At 43.1% G+C, this 19000-nt stretch overlaps 1 protein-coding gene across 1 annotated transcript; it reads right to left on the reverse strand.

Moving 5' to 3' along the window:
* Window positions 1-337: 337 nt before the first annotated feature.
* Window positions 338-18311, reverse strand: LOC109734208 (uncharacterized). The gene is made up of 13 exons (XM_073508731.1): window positions 18173-18311; window positions 17541-17636; window positions 16813-17411; window positions 15389-16678; window positions 14660-15284; window positions 14317-14515; window positions 14098-14196; window positions 13843-13973; window positions 1912-2019; window positions 1727-1799; window positions 1571-1648; window positions 1309-1394; window positions 338-631 (listed from the first exon to the last, which is right to left on the reverse strand). The coding sequence occupies exons 5-12, from the start codon at window positions 14746-14748 to the stop codon at window positions 1374-1376; spliced, it is 798 nt and encodes a 265-aa protein (XP_073364832.1). The 5' UTR covers window positions 14749-15284; window positions 15389-16678; window positions 16813-17411; window positions 17541-17636; window positions 18173-18311; the 3' UTR covers window positions 338-631; window positions 1309-1373.
* Window positions 18312-19000: the final 689 nt, after the last annotated feature.

Raw genomic sequence — 19000 nt, forward strand, 5'->3', positions numbered from 1 at the left:
TATGCTCCATCCTGTGCAGCAGCTCTCCGGATCGAATCCTGGTTCCCGACCATACGCTAACGGTTTGAACCCAATGGTCGGCCCAATCGGGCGAGGTCTGTGCGAACTGGCGACTATTAGGATCTCTCGGTTAGCATGGGAGCGCCTATATGGCGACCTACGTGCCAGGAAGCATGCAGGCGCGTGGGGGGGGGGAGAATGTTCGTGCGGACGGCGGGACGTAGTTGGGCTGGCCCATTTCGTTGGCGGGAGGTTGTTTAACTGTTTTCGGATGTTTCTTGTAGTTTGGCACGATAGGGAAAAGTGGTGCGTAGGTGCTAGTTCGAATTTCAACAAGTAGCTTTCTTGATGTTTTCCATTCAAAAAATGTTTTTTCTGTATGTTCCTACTTTGGAACGAAAAATTGTATTGAACAAAGATTGTAGAAAAAATTTCATAAGAAATGCAAAAAAGACTTTGATGTCAGGGACTCTTTTGGTACTGAATTTTCTAAACATGTCATACAAGCAAAATTGATCAGGAAAAAAAATGTCATACAAGGGATCAAATATAACATCTTCACCCATTTGTGTGGATTCTCTTGACTGTCGCAGTTTTTGTTGGAATTGTCTTGTAGTAGTTGTTGTACCTTCTTTATTAAGCAGAGGAAAAAAAAGAACTGCTTGTCAGTATATTGCAGCATCCACAAAAGTCATAATGAGGAAAAAAATAACAGTATTAAATTGCCAGAAAATATGTAAAAAAATGATCTGAATGTCCTAATAATTTTCCTTGACATTAGAATGCTACTCCATATAGAATTGGACACTTTACATGTTAATTTAGAGTGAAACATCCCGTGTTGATCGTAATTGTAAAAAATAAATTTCACCCGTTATGAAAATAATTTTATTATGTAGAAGCATTTCAAAAAGCAGTTTACTGAAGGTGATTGAATATGGATGGTAGTGAAAAACGAATTATATTGTAATGAAAGAACGCACAAATGTATGACATATTTTTAGGAACGAAGTTAGCCAAAGGTACTATAGTTGCTTCACAGATTACTACTTGATTGAACACTTAATCTCTGGACTATCTGCGAAACGTTTTATTGTCAATTGTTTGTGCTGAGTTTTTTGTAGTTCGACTGTTTTAACGATTAGGTTGACACTAAAATAATTGCTACATATGAATCTCAAAGCTAGATAGTAAATTTTGAACCTTTTTCATGGGAATAAAAAATTGAGCAAAAAGAAAATAATAGTTTTTTCATATTGAGCAAAAGCATGAAACTATAAAAAGGAAAAACTTTCGGCAAGGAATTACTTTAAAAGTGAAGGGAAAATGTTTCAGACATTTTGCAGATCTTCAGTTGTGGTCTCGTTAGTTGTTTATTTGAATGATCGAAACCCCTGTGGAATAACAAATTTAGAAAAGAGGTAAGAAACATTTAGACAAAAGAGTAACTAACTTTCATAACATAGATTTATAGATGTGAAAAAAGAATGGCAAGTACAGAGTTAAACAACATGGGGGGGGTAATAAAAAAGGATCTAGAACTTGCATGGTTTTGTAGGAAGTTCCTCACTATAGGTAATTGAACCTCACTATTGGGGTACGTTGATATCTTGTACAAGAAAATTTCGTGCAGAGCTTGCAAATCAGCCTGCAAGAAAATTTCTTCTCTTTCAGTTTTGCAAGAAAAATATGAAGCGAAATTGGTCTGAAAATGAGAGGAACTTACAGTTGAGAACCCTGGAACTCCCATTCTGCGATAGTTTTTTACAATTTGCAATAGGAAAAGCCCTGTATCATACCTGGGATTGAGGAGATTGTAAAAACTGAACTTAGTTTACGAATATATGAAAACTACAAATTAGCTAAGCAAATTAGAAGCAAAATGCTGAAGGAAAAAAAGTAGCTATTAACCTGAAATGAGTTCTAGGTACTGCAACAAATCTGTAGTCGAAGTCCTTTATGTTGAATGCAGTGCAGTTCGGGTACGTCAAGGCAAACAGTGTTTTGAAATTGTAGGTGACAGTTGAAAGTGCAAGTATCACTTAGATTATATTTTGGTGTGATGACAATGTGGTTAGTGGAACTAATGTTGGTTGCTAAAGTTTATCTCAGGACATTGGTTCCAAGGTGTCCATTGATGGAGGTGTGCGACCCCCCAGTCCAAAAAGATCAAAGGCGTGGTTACCGGCGACTCGAAGGTTTTTCGTTTTGGTTCGATTTGAGTCGTAGGTAAAACCGCACTATCAAGAGGGGTCTTCGTGGAGTTAGTGTCGTGTGGGAATGCCTCCAAGACAGATACACCAGCCCTCCTACACCTCCTCAGATATTCCACTTATTGTGTGCTTTGTCGTGGTGTCTTGTGATGTTTCATCAGAAATCTTCTGGACACCCCGTGTGCACGGGGTCTCTGACCCCCGTGCGCACGGGGTAGTCGGAATATTTCGGGACACCCCGTGCGCACGGGGTCTCTGACCCCCGTGCGCACGGGGTACCTCGAAACTCACTGGACACCCCGTGCGCACGGGGCTGACTTGGCCCGTGCGCACGGGGTCCAACGGGCAGAAATCCCCTCCCGGCCAAGAACACTATATAAGCCCCCTTCTTCCTCCTCCATCCTTCAACCCTAATGTCTTGTTGAGCTCCTCCATTGCTACACCCCATTTTGCTCACTACTCTCAATCCCTCCACCCAATCTTGTTGAAACTTTGGGGATTGGGAGAGCAAGACCCGATCTACACTTTGACCAAACCAAATCGCGTTCCCCGCAACATTCATCCACCATGACTTGTTACTCTTGGAGCTTGGGCTCCTAGGCGGTTAGAGGTTCCTCCGGAAGCTTCCTTGCTTGTGGTGTGCTCCGGAGAAGTTTGTAAAGGTGTGGTGGTCGCCTTCAAGACCAACCCCGAGTGATTCAAGGCTCATCCGTTGGGGGTGACTCGAAGGAGATTACGGTGAGCCTTTGGTGGCGTTCCGCAAGCTTTGGCTCCGGCACCGCTCCAAACGGAGAGTAGCTCTTCCCCAAGGAAGAGTGAACTTCGGGATAAAATCCGTGTCCTCGTATCACTTGTGGTTAATCCTTTCCCGCACTTTACTTAGCCTTGTATGCTTGTTGGCTTGCTAATTAGTTTGTTGCCTAGCATATTTAGCTTAGAGCTTGCTTGTAATATAGGTTGTGTTCACCTAGTTGCATATCTAGTGAACCCTTTTTATCCGCTAAGCCTTAAAATTGACAAGAAAGGGTAAATTTTGTAGTCTCCTATTCACCCCCCCTCTAGTCGACCGTATCGATCCTTTCAATTGGTATCAGAGCCTCGTGCTCTAATATAAGGTTTTACAACCTTAGAGATTATGGTCGATCTAGGGAATGAGGGAGGTGACCCACCACTTGCGGAGGATGGTCAAAACCTACCCCCCGCCGCGGCCGACGCACTTGTTGCTCCGGCCGTTGCTCCCGTCGACCCCATTAACCCGGGGGCCCCGTTGACCGCGGCCGATATTCTTTCAATGTTTGCGGACCTCAAAACTGCTATGTTGAAAGAAGTTCGCTCCTCGATCAAGGAGGAAATTGATGCTTGCTTAAAGCCCTCGACATCCGCCTCAAACTCATTTGATCCAAATGCGGTTCATGATGCGGATGATTCGAGAGAACCTCTTGCATCCCCGGCTCGCACTCAAGTTCCCAAGTACAATGCCGTGGAACCCTTTTACTCACCACAACCCTTGCAGCACCCTCGCATTAATCCTGTGGGGCCTCTGCCCCCTTTGAAAGCTAATGCGTTTGCTAAGTGGAAGCTAGATATGGAGTCTCATATTCACAGTGCATCTACACAACTATGGTGGATTGTGGTCAACGGTTTCAACCCCAAGGATCCCATGAATCTCACTCCAAGAGAAGCGGTTGATGATCAACTCAATGCTACCGCCCACAACATGTTGCGCACCGCGGTGACCGATGACTATAGTGACTCCATTGCTCTACTCAAGACCGCCAAGGAAATTTGGGATTGCCTTGAGGAGGCCCTCGAAGGTGACGAAGCAATTCGAAGATCTCGGTTGGCTTTGCTCAAGCAAGAAGTCAACCTATTTGTGAGAAATGAGGGTGAGTCCGCGGAAGAGGTATATCGAAGGTTGAAGTCTCTTGTGCTCAATTTGAGAACCTTTGGGTGCACTTGGGCAAATGATGATTTCATTAAGGACAAGTTCATTGATGCTATGGTTCTCACGGAACATACCATGGTGATGATGATACATCAACGCCCGGACTATCAAAAGTTGACCGCGGCACAAGTTGTATCCACTTTCTCAACTCATGTTCTTTTGGAGACGAAGTCCAAGAAGACCTTTGCCATAGATCAAGCCACCAAGAACTCAAATCTTGCATTGAAGGCCAAGAAAGTAGTTGCCCAACCCTCAAGGGATGAAGAAGTTGTTGAAGAGACTTGTGAGGAAGATGTTGACACCTCATGCCCGGCAAATGACTTTGCGGAAGACTTGGCTCTCTTGGTCAAGAAATATTCCGGGACCATGGCAAACAAAGGGAAGAATCTGCAAGGAAGATCGTTTGGACGAAGAAAATGCTACAATTGTGATAGCCCAAGACATTTTGTGCACGATTGTCCTTATGAGAGACGTGAAGACAAGTCCGAGAAGCTTGTGCTCAAGAAGAAGAAGTTCACCAAGTTTTCCAAGAGGAAAGATGACAAGGCTCTTGTTCATGAGGAGTACATGTCCGGAGATGAAGATGACGGTGATGATGATCATGTGGGCACGACCGCCATTGCCATGCATGCCACTACCTCCTCCTCCACCACCGGCCTCTTCGACTCTCCCAACGAGGACAAGCCGTTCACTCATCATTGCCTCATGGCCAAAGAGGTAAAAACAAAGTCCAAATCTCTAAAACCCTTCATCCACACTCCCAATGTTTCATGTGAGATAGTGGAGGATGAGTGTGATGATGGTGTGGATAATGATGAGGAATCCTTGATGGCTTTCATGAAAACTCTTCATGGTGAAGCTCGTGCTCGTTTTAGCGATCTTCTTAAATCACTCGCCGAACGCGATGATTTTATTGAGAACGTTGAAAACCTCCTCATAGAGGAAAAAGAGAGAGTCGAACTCCTTGAGCACGAGCTACATGAAGAGAGTGTGAGCATCACTTGAGGAAGCCTTGTCTTCTCATAAAATTGACTTTGTTAAAACCGATGATGCGTTGCAACTTGCTCTTGAGAACAAAGATGCCCTTAAAGTAAGGGTTGAAAAGCTTCTAGTTGATCACACGAGACTTGTTGAGGAACATGAGCTCCTTGTGACTAGTTCCAAGGTTGTCAAAGGCGACCTCATTGCCCTCACCGAGTCTTATGCTCAACTTAAAGCTACAACCATTAAGGCTCTTACTTCCGTCCCTCATATTGATTTAAATGATGAATCTTGTACAGCTAACTTTGCTCATGATTGCACCTCTCTCCAAGAGGAGAATAAGAAGTTAAAAGCCCAAATTGAGAAAGGGCTTGTGTCGTGCATTCAAGGGGAGAAAAACCTCAATGACCTCTTGAGCAACCAAAAGGAGTGTGTTGCCAAGGAGGGAATTGGGTTTGACCCCTCTTCTAAGAAGAAGAAGACCAAGAAGAAGAGCCACAAGAAGAAGATTGGTCCTACTCCTCCTCCCCAACAAAAGATAGCATTTGTTCATGAAGGACACAAGGAGAAGGAGAAGGAAAAAGGGAATGTTGGGGATGGCAAGGTCACTAGGGACAAGGCCATTCCCAAAGAGTTTGCCAGCAAGAACAACCCATCTTATGTCCTCATGAGAGGAGATGATGGTTATACCTTTGCTAAATTTGTTGGCACTAACTATGATGATTATGCTTGGACTATTTGGGTTCCTAAGACCCTTGTTGCTAACTCTCTAGGACCCATTGCAAAATGGGGACCTAAAATCAAAGCTTGATTCTTGTAGGACTATACCTCCGGTGGAACACAATGGGTGATCGATAGTGGTTGCACCAATCATATGACCGGAGAGAGGGAGATGCTTGTGGAGTTCATTGATTCGCTCAAGGCCACTTCAAACATCTCTTTTGGTGACAATAGCAAGGGCAAGGTATTGGGTTTGGGCAAGGTGGTAATCTCTAGTGATGCATCACTTAAGAATGTCATGCTTGTTCAATCCCTTCACTACAATTTACTTTCTACGATTCAATTGGCACGTGCTGGTTATGATTCTCATTTCGGTGAATTTCATGTGACCGTCTTTAAGAGAAGCAATCTCAAAGTGGTCTTTGTTGGGCATGTTGAAGACAACCTTTACGTGGTTGATTTGTCAAATGAGAAAACTTATCTTGCAACATGTCTAATGGCCAAGGCCGACGTGGGGTGGCTTTGACACCGTCGGCTAGCACACGTTGGCATGAGAAATTTACAAGCTCTCTTAAAGGGGGAGCACATCCTTGGACTAACCAATGTGTCTTTTGCCAAAGATCGTCCTTGTAGTGCTTGCATTGCCGGAAAACTTCATGAAAAAGCTCATAAGGTGACGACTATCATTACCACTTTGAGGCCTCTCGAGCTCATTCACTTGGATCTCTTTGGGCCTCCATCTTATGATAGTTTGGGAGGGAGGAGGTATTGCCTTGTCATTGTCGATGACTATACAAGATATACATGGGTGTTCTTTCTCAAGACTAAAGATGAAACTCAAGACACCTTCATCAACTTTTCCAAAGAAGCTCAACGTCAACATAATTGTGAGATCAAGGCAATTCGAAGTGACAATGGCACCGAGTTAAAAAATTACACTATGAACGAGTTCTTGAGCGATGAGGGGATCAAGCATCAATATGCCGCGCCATACACTCCCGAACAAAATGGTGTTGCGGAAAGGAAGAACCGGACTCTCATTGAGATGGCAAGGACCATGCTTGACGAGTACAAGTCTCCATACAAGCTTTGGGCCGAAGCCATCAACACCGCGTGCCATGCTACAAACCGGCTTTATCTTTGTAAGCTCAAGAACAAGACTCCCTACGAACTCCTAATCGGGAGAAAGCCTAACGTAAAATACTTTCGAGTATTCGGTTGTAAGTGTTTCATTCTAAATAAGAAATCCCGTTTAGCTAAGTTTGCGCCTAAAACTTATGAGGGCATATTTGTTGGATATGCATCAAACTCTCATGCTTACCGTGTTCTCAACAAATCCACCGGATGTATTGAGGAAACGGTAAATGTGGAGTTTGATGAAGATAACGGTTCCCGTGCGGAGCAAATTGTTCCTAGTGTTGTAGGTGATGAGGCTTCTTCACAAGCTATAAGGACTATGGGGATAGGCCACATTCGTCCACAAGAAACACCCCAAGTCCAAGTAGAAGAAGAAGGAGTAAGAGCCCCTCTTGTGGATTCTCCACAAGGGAAGTCATCACCGCCACCACAAGGTCAAGATGCTATGGGAAATCATGAACCTATCCAAGAACAAGATCAAGTCCCTCATGTTCCCGAGCAAGATCAAGGGCAAGCTCAACCAAATGGCGTAGAACCAATCCGTGAGGCCCAAGGTCAAGCTCTTGATCAAGATAAAGATCAATCCCAACCTCAAGTGTCTTCCACATCATCACATCCAAGTGATCAAGAACTAGAGGTTGTGAAGAGAAGGGTGTCTCCAAGGCTAAAGCATTCCCAAGGCCAAGCTTCTTCCACAAGTTCAAAACCAAGTGAAGAAGAGCTTACCCTCAAAGTGCAAAAATCGGCCGCCAAGTTAAAGCATCTTCAACATCTCACCGACAACATTTATGGAAGCATCAACAAAGGGGTAACTACTCATAGACGTTTGGCAAACTTTTGTGAACATCACTCGTTTGTCTCTTGTGTTGAGCCCCTTAAGGTTGAAGATGCACTTGACGACCCGGATTGGGTAAATGCCATGCATGAAGAACTCAACAACTTCACCCGCAACAAAGTATGGACTCTTGTGAAGAGACCCAAAGAACATCATAATGTCATTGGAACAAAGTGGATCTTTAAGAACAAACAAGATGAGCATGGACAAGTCACTAGAAACAAGGCAAGGTTAGTGGCACAAGGGTTCACCCAAGTTGAAGGTTTGGACTTCGGTGAAACCTTTGCCCCCGTTGCCCGTCTTGAGTCCATTCATATCTTGCTTGCATATGCTTCACATCATGATTTTAAATTGTATCAAATGGATGTGAAGAGTGCATTTCTTAATGGTCCTCTTAAGGAGTTGGTGTATGTCAAACAACCTCCCGGTTTCGAAGATCCCGATCACCCCTCTCACGTTTATGAACTCCATAAGGCGCTCTATGGACTTAAACAAGCACCTCATGCTTGGTATGATCACCTTACGACGTTCTTAAGCGAGAAGGGGTTCCAGATCGGGTTAATAGATTCCACTCTCTTCACGAAGAGGGTAAAAGGAGAATTGTTTGTGTGCCAAATATATGTTGATGATATTATTTTTGGTTCCACTAACCATGCTATTAGTTTGAGAATCTTATGACCAAGGAATTTGCTATGAGCATGATGGGAGAGTTGAAATTTTTCCTCGGATTTCAAGTGAAGCAATTGAGAGGAGGAACCTTCATCAACCAAGCACTTTATATTCAAGACATGCTCAAGAGGTTCAAAATGCAAGATGTCAAGCCCATGAAGACGCCCATGCCCACAAATGGCCAACTTAATCTTGATCCCAATGGTAAAGATGTGGATCAAAAGGTATATCGCTCTATGATCGGTTCTTTGCTTTACCTTTGTGCATCTAGGCCGGATATTATGTTGAGTGTGTGTGTGTGTGTGTGCAAGATTTCAATCTGCTCCCAAGGAGAGCCATTTTTCGGCAGTGAAAAGAATCCTTCGATATTTGGTTCATAACCCAAACTTGGGCCTTTGGTATCCCAAAGGAACAACTTTCAAGTTATTGGGATATTCGGATTCGGATTGGGCCGGAGACAAGGTAGACCGCAAGTCCACTTCCGGGTCATGTCAATTCCTAGGGAGGTCATTGGTAAGTTGGTCTTCAAACAAGCAGAATTGTGTGTCCCTTTCAACCGCCGAGGCCGAGTACATTGCCGCAGGAAGTTGTTGTGCACAATTATTATGGATGAGGAAAACTTTGATGGATTATGGTGTCACATGTGACAAAGCGCCTCTATTTTGTGACAATGAAAGTGCAATCAAGATCGCCGACAATCCAGTGCAACATAGCCGAACCAAACATATTGAGATTCGTCATCACTTCATTCGAGATCATGTGGCCAAGGTAGACATTGATTTATTCCATGTCAACACCGAGAAGCAACTTGCCGACATTTTCACCAAGCCACTTGATGAAGCAAGATTCCGCGAGTTAAGGCATGAGCTGGATATCGTGGATATAAGTAACTTGGATTGAGGTTCTTGCATACACACACATACTCTACTAGTATCTTGTTTTAGATGTAGGCACCTAAGTAGGGGGAGCTAGCTCAACTAATGAGCTATCTTATCCTACTAGTGCATAAATTGAACAAAATCTTTCACATTAGCCATTTGAAGATGGCATTTGTGCTTCAAAGATGAGTATTGGTCTTGGGCCCAAGGTTCATATCTTCGCGGTGCCATACCAAACAAACTCAAACATGGTGGCTTCGGCCACCGCCCTCCGTTGGAGGTTGGATCTTTTTTCTTTTTTGTGTGGTTCTTCTTGTCCGTGTGTTCGTGTTTCGGTGTGTGTGTGTTTCTCGATTCTCTTCCAGTGCAAGTGCTACACATACTCCTTTCTAGTAGTGTTGGATATCTTCTGCAACGTGTTCAGAAGTGAGGCGGAAATGCTCTTTGGGGTCTTGGTAAGAATTTACATTCAGCCATAACCCAACAAGCTTCCTCCTGTCAAAATCCTCTGGATACCCCGTGCCCACGGCCCTTGTACCGTGCGCACGGGGTCTGCGGTTTCTGGCCCTGAAGAGGTGGGACGTGGGGGGGTTTGGGTTCTTTCCCACCCAGTCGCCCCCTCCACGCCCCAGATCGCCTCCAGGCCCCCGCCGCCGCCTCCTTGTCGCCGGTGCTCCTCCTTGCGCCGTGGGACTTCGCTGCTTCGTGGAGATCTCCCGGGATGGGGTCCTCCTCTGGTATCCCCCTCCCCTTGTCCTTCTTTTTCCTCCTTGGATCCTTATTAGTCTAGGGTTTCCTCCTCTACTAGTCTAGGCCAGTCGTTCCCTTGTGATAGACTAGAATCGGATGGGCATTACTGTGGCGGTTCTCCCTGCCGCACTCACTCCCGGATCTCGATCTGGAACTGGTTGCCGCTGGGCGAACCCCGTGTCCACGGGCCTTGTACCGTGCGCACGGGACCCCCGTGTCCACGGTGGTCAGACCCCCGTGTGCACAGGGTACACAGTGGTGCCAGTCCTGTTTCTTCTCTGTCTTCCATTCCTCGCCAGCTTCTCGAGCACTTGTACTTATTTGTGTCTCTCGTGTTTGTTGTGTTTTGTTGCTGTTGTGTTTCAAACTCTGCTGACAAGAGGTCCGAGCTCCGTCGCAAGCACACCAAGGCAGGTTCCAGGGAATTCACTTTGGCTCTTCGTCAGCCGTCCGAAAGAATTGGTCAGGGCTCTGAGCTGGGCCGTGTTCGCCATGCCGCCTCCAAGCAGCCAGTGATTGAAGCCTCCGAGGATTCAGAAGAGGAGTATGATTCGCAGGAAGATGCTCACTATGAGAACCCCGCAGATGCAGAGATAGAAGATGAGGATGATTCTGCTGATGATGTTGATGAGGAGGAAGGAGAGGAACATGTGCTCCCAGGAGGTCGGAATGTCAAGAATCTACCTCTCTCTAAGTGGACCAAGCCAGAGCTTTGGGCTCGCAGGCAGGATTTCCCCTATGTGCCAAACACTGATGCAGGGGTTGACCCAAGATTCAAGAGTGATTTTCAACACCGTGTGTTCTCTGAGCTGATCATGACCAAGAAAAACAATTTTGCCCCCCACAAGCAAATCAATGTGGAGGCTCTTCGGGACAATGATCATATCTATCCTGGTGTGTATAATGCTCTTGGGAGGCTTGGCTTGATCCCATTCGTCACCTTCCACCATCCGTACAGTGAAGATCTTGTGATGCAGTTCTTTGCCACCGTATACTTCCACAGTGATGAGGCTCGCACTATGACTTGGATGTCTGGCACATATGAGTGTGAGGCCTCCATGGCCAAGTTCTCTGACATCATTCCGTATCGGTTCTTTGCAGAGGAGCATCCTGAGTATGGCCGTGCTCGGGAGACAGGTAGATACAAGGATGAGATTGCTTTTGCTTACAAGCCAGACAAGGCCTTCACGACCGGTTCTATCAAACATTTGAAGCCAACCTATGATACTATGCGTCACATTCTTAGGTACACGCTTAATCCTAAGACCGGGGACTCTCACAATCTGAGGAGCTCCATGTTGGACATCTTTGTCTACCTTCATGACAAGAAGAAAGTGGATGTTCTGGACTTCATGTTCTTTGAGATCAGGCAGTGTGTTCAAGAGAACAAGTCATGCATCTATGCTCCGTTCATCCAAGCTTTGATTGAGTCTGTCTTTCCCGCCAGGTACATTGCCAAGTACCGCACCTCCTTTCCGAAGCGTGATGCCAACTGGCTTCCGGCTGCTCCTCCACCATATGTGCCTCCCAAGAAGGGGCGCAACCCAGGCCTGAGGATCGTGCTACCTACACTGAGGGATGTTCATCCTATGTGCGGATTCCGCGTAGCAAAGGGAAGCAGGTTGCTACTGATGCCAGTTTCACCAGAGAGGAGAAGAAGTCTCTTCTGAAGACCGTGAGCAACATGTTCAAAATGTGTCAGTCCATTCAGCGTCGTCAGGTCAAGGAGATCAACAAGGGCAAGCTGGTGAGGCATCAGAAGAAGGCTGAGCGTGCTGCAGCTGGTGAGGAAGTTGGTCCAGGGTCCGAGGACATCGACAGTGTGGCCACAGCTCGTTCTTTTCCCTTGGAGGGATGGCACTTTGATGATGATGATGATGATGCTTCGAGCGCACCTCCTCTTGTCGAGAGTCTCGTTAGCATTGCCTTTTCCCTTTTAGTTGTCTTGATGACAAAGGGGGAGAAGTGTTCTATTAGGGGCGTTTGCAGTTGGTTTCGGTTGGGTGAGATCTCAAGGCCTTGTTTGTTTTGGTTGTGTTTATTTGGCTTGAGATACTCTTATTTACTTGCTTTCGCGGTGTGTTCGTGAGCTACCTAGTCTATGTGAGAGACTATCTACTTTATGGAATTTATCTATGCTTATGTTGATATATCTTGTGGAGTATGATCAAGCTTCTATAGGTTAGTCTCACGTTTTCTGCTCACCACACTTGCATGTGATCTAGGCACCGTGTTGGGTATTATTATGTTGATCGCATGCCTTGACAATGTGGATCTAGGGGGAGCCTCATATGTGTGTGCTTGATGCATAATCAAGCATTTTTTCCTTGCACATATATAGGGGGAGCTCCTTTGATCAACTATTGTCGCATGGCTGTTTACTTAAGTTGTATCCTGTATGCCATGTCCTAACCATATTGTCATCAATGCACCAAAAAGGGGGAGATTGAAAGTGCAAGTATCACTTAGATTATATTTTGGTGTGATGACAATGTGGTTAGTGGAACTAATGTTGGTTGCTAAAGTTTATCTCAGGACTTTGGTTCCAAGGTGTCCATTGATGGAGGTGTGCGACCCCCCAGTCCAAAAAGATCAAAGGCGTGGTTACCGGCGACTCGAAGGTTTTTTGTTTTGGTTCGATTTGAGTCGTAGGTAAAACCGCACTATCAAGAGGGGTCTTCGTGGAGTTAGTGTCGTGTGGGAATGCCTCCAAGACAGATACACCAGCCCTCCTACACCTCCTCAGATACTTATTGTGTGCTTTGCCATGGTGTCCTGTGATGTTTCATCAGAAATCTTCTAGACACCCCGTGGGCACGGGGTCTCTGACCCCCGTGCGCACGGGGTAGTCAGAATATTTCGGGACACCCCGTGCGCACGGGGTCTCTGACCCCCGTGCGCACGGGGTACCTCGAAACTCACTGGACACCCCATGCGCACGAGGCTGACTTGGCCCGTGCGCACGGGGTCCAACGGGCAGAAATCCCCTCCCAGCCAAGAACACTATATAAGCCCCCTTCTTCCTCCTCCATCCTTCAACCCTAATGTCTTGTTGAGCTCCTCCATTGCTACACCCCATTTTGCTCACTACTCTCAATCCCTCCACCCAATCTTGTTGAAACTTTGGGGATTGGGAGAGCAAGACCCAATCTACACTTTGACCAAACCAAATCGCGTTCCCCGCAACATTCATCCACCTTGACTCGTTAATCTTGGAGCTTGGGCTCCTAGGCGGTTAGAGGTTCCTCCGGAAGCTTCCTTGCTTGTGGTGTGCTCCGGAGAAGTTTGTAAAGGTGTGGTGGTCGCCTTCAAGACCAACCCCGAGTGATTCGAGGCTCATCCGTTGGGGGTGACTCGAAGGAGATTACGGTGAGCCTTCGGTGGCGTTCCGCAAGCTTTGGCTCCGGCACCGCTCCAAACGGAGAGTAGCTCTTCCCCAAGGAAGAGTGAACTTCGGGATAAAATCCGCGTCCTCGTCTCACTTGTGGTTAATCCTTTCCCGCACTTTACTTAGCCTTGTATGCTTGTTGGCTTGCTAATTAGTTTGTTGCCTAGCATATATAGCTTAGAGCTTGCTTGTCATATAGGTTGTGTTCACCTAGTTGCATATCTAGTGAACCCTTTTTATCCGCTAAGCCTTAAAATTGACAAGAAAGAGTAAAATTTGTAGTCTCCTATTCACCCCCCCTCTAGTCGACCGTATCGATCCTTTCAACAGTGCTAATGATAGTTGTGAATTTATCTTGTCCAGAGCCATCAAGATTCATAGTATCGAAGTACCTCCCGGATTCCAGGTTTGTGGAAATTAATATCAACTGCTTATCATTGAAGCAGGGTAAGTGCACCTAAAAAAAGAAGCGATATAAGTTTGGTTTTGTTTGTGTGAAGAAGGTACTGTATTGTTCATGCATACATAGTGGTTAACAGAAATGTCCATATATGTTTTGTTACTCAAGTTAGAGAACTAACGAGATTCGCTCTATCCAGACTAAAGCCAACCCTTCCTTCACTTAAAATATCTCTACAAATAGGATCTGAATGATCCAATAGTGGCCGCATTAATAATTCCTGCATTGTCATTTGTGAAAAATATCAATAATACTAAATGAGTGATGCTTGTATCTTTTTTGGTGAAATTATGTCACTAAAATGAAATAGTACTTAGTAAAAAAATGAATCGAGCACTACCGTGTCTTCTCTTTGCACAATGTGTGTAATCACATCAGTGTTTGGGATGAGTCCTTGCCTTCCACGGAATAGTTGGTTTGTATTAAGAATTTTTGAGTAACAATCTAAAGAATGGGGACTCATCCAATAGCCAGGTCTCAATGAAATAGTCAAAGTCTTCTGATCAACCCAGACTTCATTGACTTGGAAAATCCTTTGGCTGTTTTTTTGTTGTTGAATGCAAACAACAAAGGTTATTAGAAGAACTAGTACTAGAACATGAGGAAGATACAAAGAAAGAGGAAACATATATTATGAAACTATTGGCTTCAAGTAGTTGCGAGTATCCGAAACAGAAAAATACCTTGAGTCCAAATGTGGTAGAGCTGCGTTCATAGTCTTGAAGAACTCAGACTGAACCGGGCTTGAGAAAATAACTTTTTGGTATTGCATGCTTTTGTTCTAGTAAACAACTACTGCTGAAGAGAATTTCTGAAACAATTTCTTCTTTCCTTCTGTGATTTCTTTTCTTTTGCATCCAGCTCCGTAGTCTTCTGGAAGTTTATATAAACCTGGATCATCAAGTGGAGTTCCAAATCTTTTTTCTGGTTATCTAGAGTTGATGTTGAAGGACCTCAGAGGGCTATTGCTATATAGAATCGGAGTTTTGTGATTGGACAACAATGGATAGTTGCCAGTAGAATTAACATTATAGGTGGGAGCAGTAGGCAGTGAAAGACTTGTGTTATTGCAACCAGTCATTTGATGCGGAAGTGTATCATGTAGACCTGCAGTTATAGCATTGAAAGAGGGAATATCATGTTCAACATTGTTTCCTATTGAACAAGTATATCCAGCTTGGGTATCAGTTGTAACAGCCTTGTTCCTCTGATGTTCTGCTTGTTCATAGGTATGGCTAGGTACAAGTGTAGAAATTAGCGGGTCAGGTGGTAGTTCTGCTTGATCTTCTGAGAAGTATAATGAATTTGCTGTTGAAAGATGGCACAAGAATAAGTTTAAGCTACTATATTCGAGTAGTACGGAAAGAAGAAATTTTAGTTATTTTGATGAACAAACAAAACAGTAGTATTACCTTTGTTAGATGAGATAAATTTCCACTGACTTATGCTGAATTTTTCTTGTCTGCATTGTAGAAGATCTTTTCCATTCATTTCCCTCACTGAGTGATCAGTCTTCATTGTATCAAGAATCACTATGTATTCATGTTGGAAAATGAATGGTACACAGTTGAATTAGCAAAAAGTGATTTAGTTCTTGTTGGTATAAGCGTAAAATAGTTACAAAGATGGGTTAGAAAAGGGTAGACCATGAGAAGAACGGTAAAACAAATGCTGGCAGAAATTATTAACTTGGAAAGTAGTAGTACCACCTAAGCCAGTTTGTGTTTGTTCATCCATTTGGATAACCTCTGTAGTTATTGATGCAGCAGGTAATAGTAAGTCAAAATTTATCTGCTTGTCAATATGTAGAGATTCAGAAATGCTTTGGATAAGATATTCAACTGATACTTTGTTGTTTTCTTCATGAAAAGTGGTTGTACAAATGTGAGGCCCAGGGAAATCAATGAAATCAATTGAAGAGAGGAATGATTCCAGGACTGGATGATTTTGAGTTTTCAACTTGTATGAAAAAGGATGACTTGCAGTATTGTTGGACTTTATATTTGGAAGAGATGAAATTTGGTAAGTTCATCACTCTTGTTCTGTTTGGAAGGAATTTTCAGGCCAAAACCGTTGTGTGCCTCATCAATGTAAGAATGTAGTGTTGTTATAGAATTTAATACAAATGTTTGCCAGAATTTCCGAGTACTACATTCAATCCTTGCCTTTTCTTGATTCAAAAAGGAAACAAGGTTAGAAATTTAATAATAAATTAGATGGAAAAACATATGAGAGTGTTGTTGTATTTTTTCTGCATTAACTAACCTTTGCATTGTGAATACAAGGGAACTTGGTATTGACATAGTGTAGAACTGGTTCAGGTAGTTCTAGTTCTATTTTGTTCAGTTCATCATGGAATGGGGTCGAAGATATGTGCTTCATCTGGTTATGTTTGTCAACCAGAAAAATGGCAATGCAATAATTAAGTTAAGTTTATTGCTTCCAAAAAATTACAACACAATAACTGAAAGAAGAAGCAGTTTTACTGCTAGTAGGGACTGTCATTCTACAGTTTAGAAGAAAAAAGGAGAATGGAAGTGGTTAATTCTTACTGGTAGCCTCCCAAACTGTTTGTTCTCTCTAGGAATTGTATCAAGAGCTAAAAAAGCATTCAACATAGTTGATGACCACATTGGAAGCCTTGGGAAAGTGTTGGAGGGGATCTTGTATTCAGATGTGATCAAGAATTCAAAGTGCATGACCTTAAAAATGTTGCAGGAAAGAATGGGCAGCAAATAAAGTCAAATTAGTGAACATTCAATGAAGAAAGAATATATTATGAATGATTAAATCAAATTAGTGAAATTCAGAAAGAGTTAAAATAGAAAATTCTTACCACCAATATTAGTTTGCATCCCCGGGATGGCTGAGGGGTTGATCCTTATGTCTGATTTTCTAATTTGATGGACCAAGAAAGACAGGGCAAAAGGGCATCAATTGTATCTGGGAACAGAATCTATGTGCACCAATGCACTGAAGAATTTTTTGCCGGGCAGTCCCTTTTGAGTTAGGTGCAATGAGGATAGAAAGAGCCAAAAGCAAGAATATCCTAGAGAAAGCTTCTTCAGTGATGGTAGGAGTAATCATTGAGAATAGATGCTCTGGAGTTGCATTAGCTGATTGCAAAAATGTATTCATGAATTCAACTGTTTCATCGGTAGGGGTTGTCTGAATTGGTAAACCTCCACATGGAATGCACAGTATTTTGTGCACAACATGGTCTGTGAATTTGAATTTAAACCCATTCTTCAGTTCAATGCTGCATGTACTTGTGTTAAACTGGATGGCTAACCAGTGGAATAAATCATCCACATTGGAGTTGCATGAAATTTGAAGAATAGAACCGAACCCTAGTTTTCGTACTATCATCTTTTGATCGTCAGTAAGATTTGATAGGAAAACCAGGAACATATTAAGATGCTCCAGAATAACTACCTGAAGTAATTTAATAACATGATCAGAATATTTAAAAAATATGTGCACAGAAAAACGATTTTGCTTATAGAGATGGAGTTATTTCAAAATCATTGAAAGTATAAAAAAATGTCAACGGATTGCTCTTACTTTCTTCTTTTTATGAGTTTTGTCGTCACTTAATTCTGCCATATGTAGTTCTTGGATATTCCTCTTCTTTATAACTGATTCATTTGTTGTAGACATCTGCAGAAAATGAATAAAGTTTAGTACAAAAGTATTGATGGAGGAAAAAGATTTCAATTAGAAATTTGTGCATCAAATGGAAAATTTTTACTTAATACTAAAGAAGTAGTTGAAACAAATTGAACTCAGTGATCAATTATTCCCATTTTTGTAAAAATATTTACTTAAAAAAGGAACTACATATTGAATGCCACTCACTTGTGCTTACGACATTTGGTAAGAAAATCAATTGAGTTACGTGTAGCTAGCTAGCAAGTGCTTTCCATTTCTATACTAAGCAGAAATCATGCAGAAAAAAGAGAAGACGCCGACTCTCATTCTGAATTAAAAGTTGGGACTAATGCTCTTCGATGACATAATGGTGTGATTCTCCATTCGAGAGAACTAGTTCATTTCTACTATAGGAAAAAATAACAAGTAGAGCAAGATGATGGATGCTTTTTAAGAAAGAAAGTTGAATCTTATTTCTTTGCAACTTTTCATAGAACATTATTGTCGACTGTTTCTTGGTTATCAAGACGTTGTCCTTCTCTTACCTTAGTATTTTCATCTCCCATCTGCAAAAATTCGAAAAGAAAAATTAGTTGCAATGTTGGGGGCACAAAAAAATGGAGAGAGATTTGAGCTGCACAAGAATAATTGGAACATGTTGATAGATCTGGCTTTGAGAAACTCTCAGTACCAGAAAAGGTACACTAACAGTTTCAGTCAAAAATGGTTGGTGCACTGACAGTAAAATGACTAGTCCAACAGTTGTTTCTCATGATCGTGCATTTAACCATTTGCTGATTTTCGTCAAACGGCAAGCGTGGAATAAATAGCGTGCTCTGATTGTACATCTTCCTATAACTACTTGGGGATGAACGCAAGAACAGGGTGCTTTGGTGGTAAGATGTTCCTAGCTTTAACTACTTGGTGATGAACCCAAAATCAAGCAACATCTCGTACCTAAAAACATGAAATGATCTCTGAAATTCCAACCAAAAAAATTGGGCACAACAAGATCGGGTGGATTAGAAACTACCAGATCTGAGCATTTGTAGAGCAGGAAAAATCTGAGACATAAAGAGGAGGACTATTTAAGAAATTGACCCAATGGATCTTAGGAAAGTTGTTCTTCAAGTTGATGCCGATGGTATGGAGGTGGGCGACGGTGGTTTCCAGATAAATGGAGGTGGGCGACGGTGTTGTCCAGAGAAAATGGAGGAAATGGGGAAGAGCGAGAGAGGGGAAACTGTGGACACAAGTACCAGGCTCCGTCTATTGCAGGGTGGACCCTAGTTGTCGGTTGGACAAGTTAGTATTATTTGGATAGATATAAACAGGTAACCCTAGAAAAGAAAAAAGGAAAGAAAAAACATCCT

Source organism: Aegilops tauschii, chromosome 2 (assembly GCF_002575655.3).
Source record: "Aegilops tauschii subsp. strangulata cultivar AL8/78 chromosome 2, Aet v6.0, whole genome shotgun sequence".
NCBI classification, from domain to species: domain Eukaryota; kingdom Viridiplantae; phylum Streptophyta; class Magnoliopsida; order Poales; family Poaceae; genus Aegilops; species Aegilops tauschii.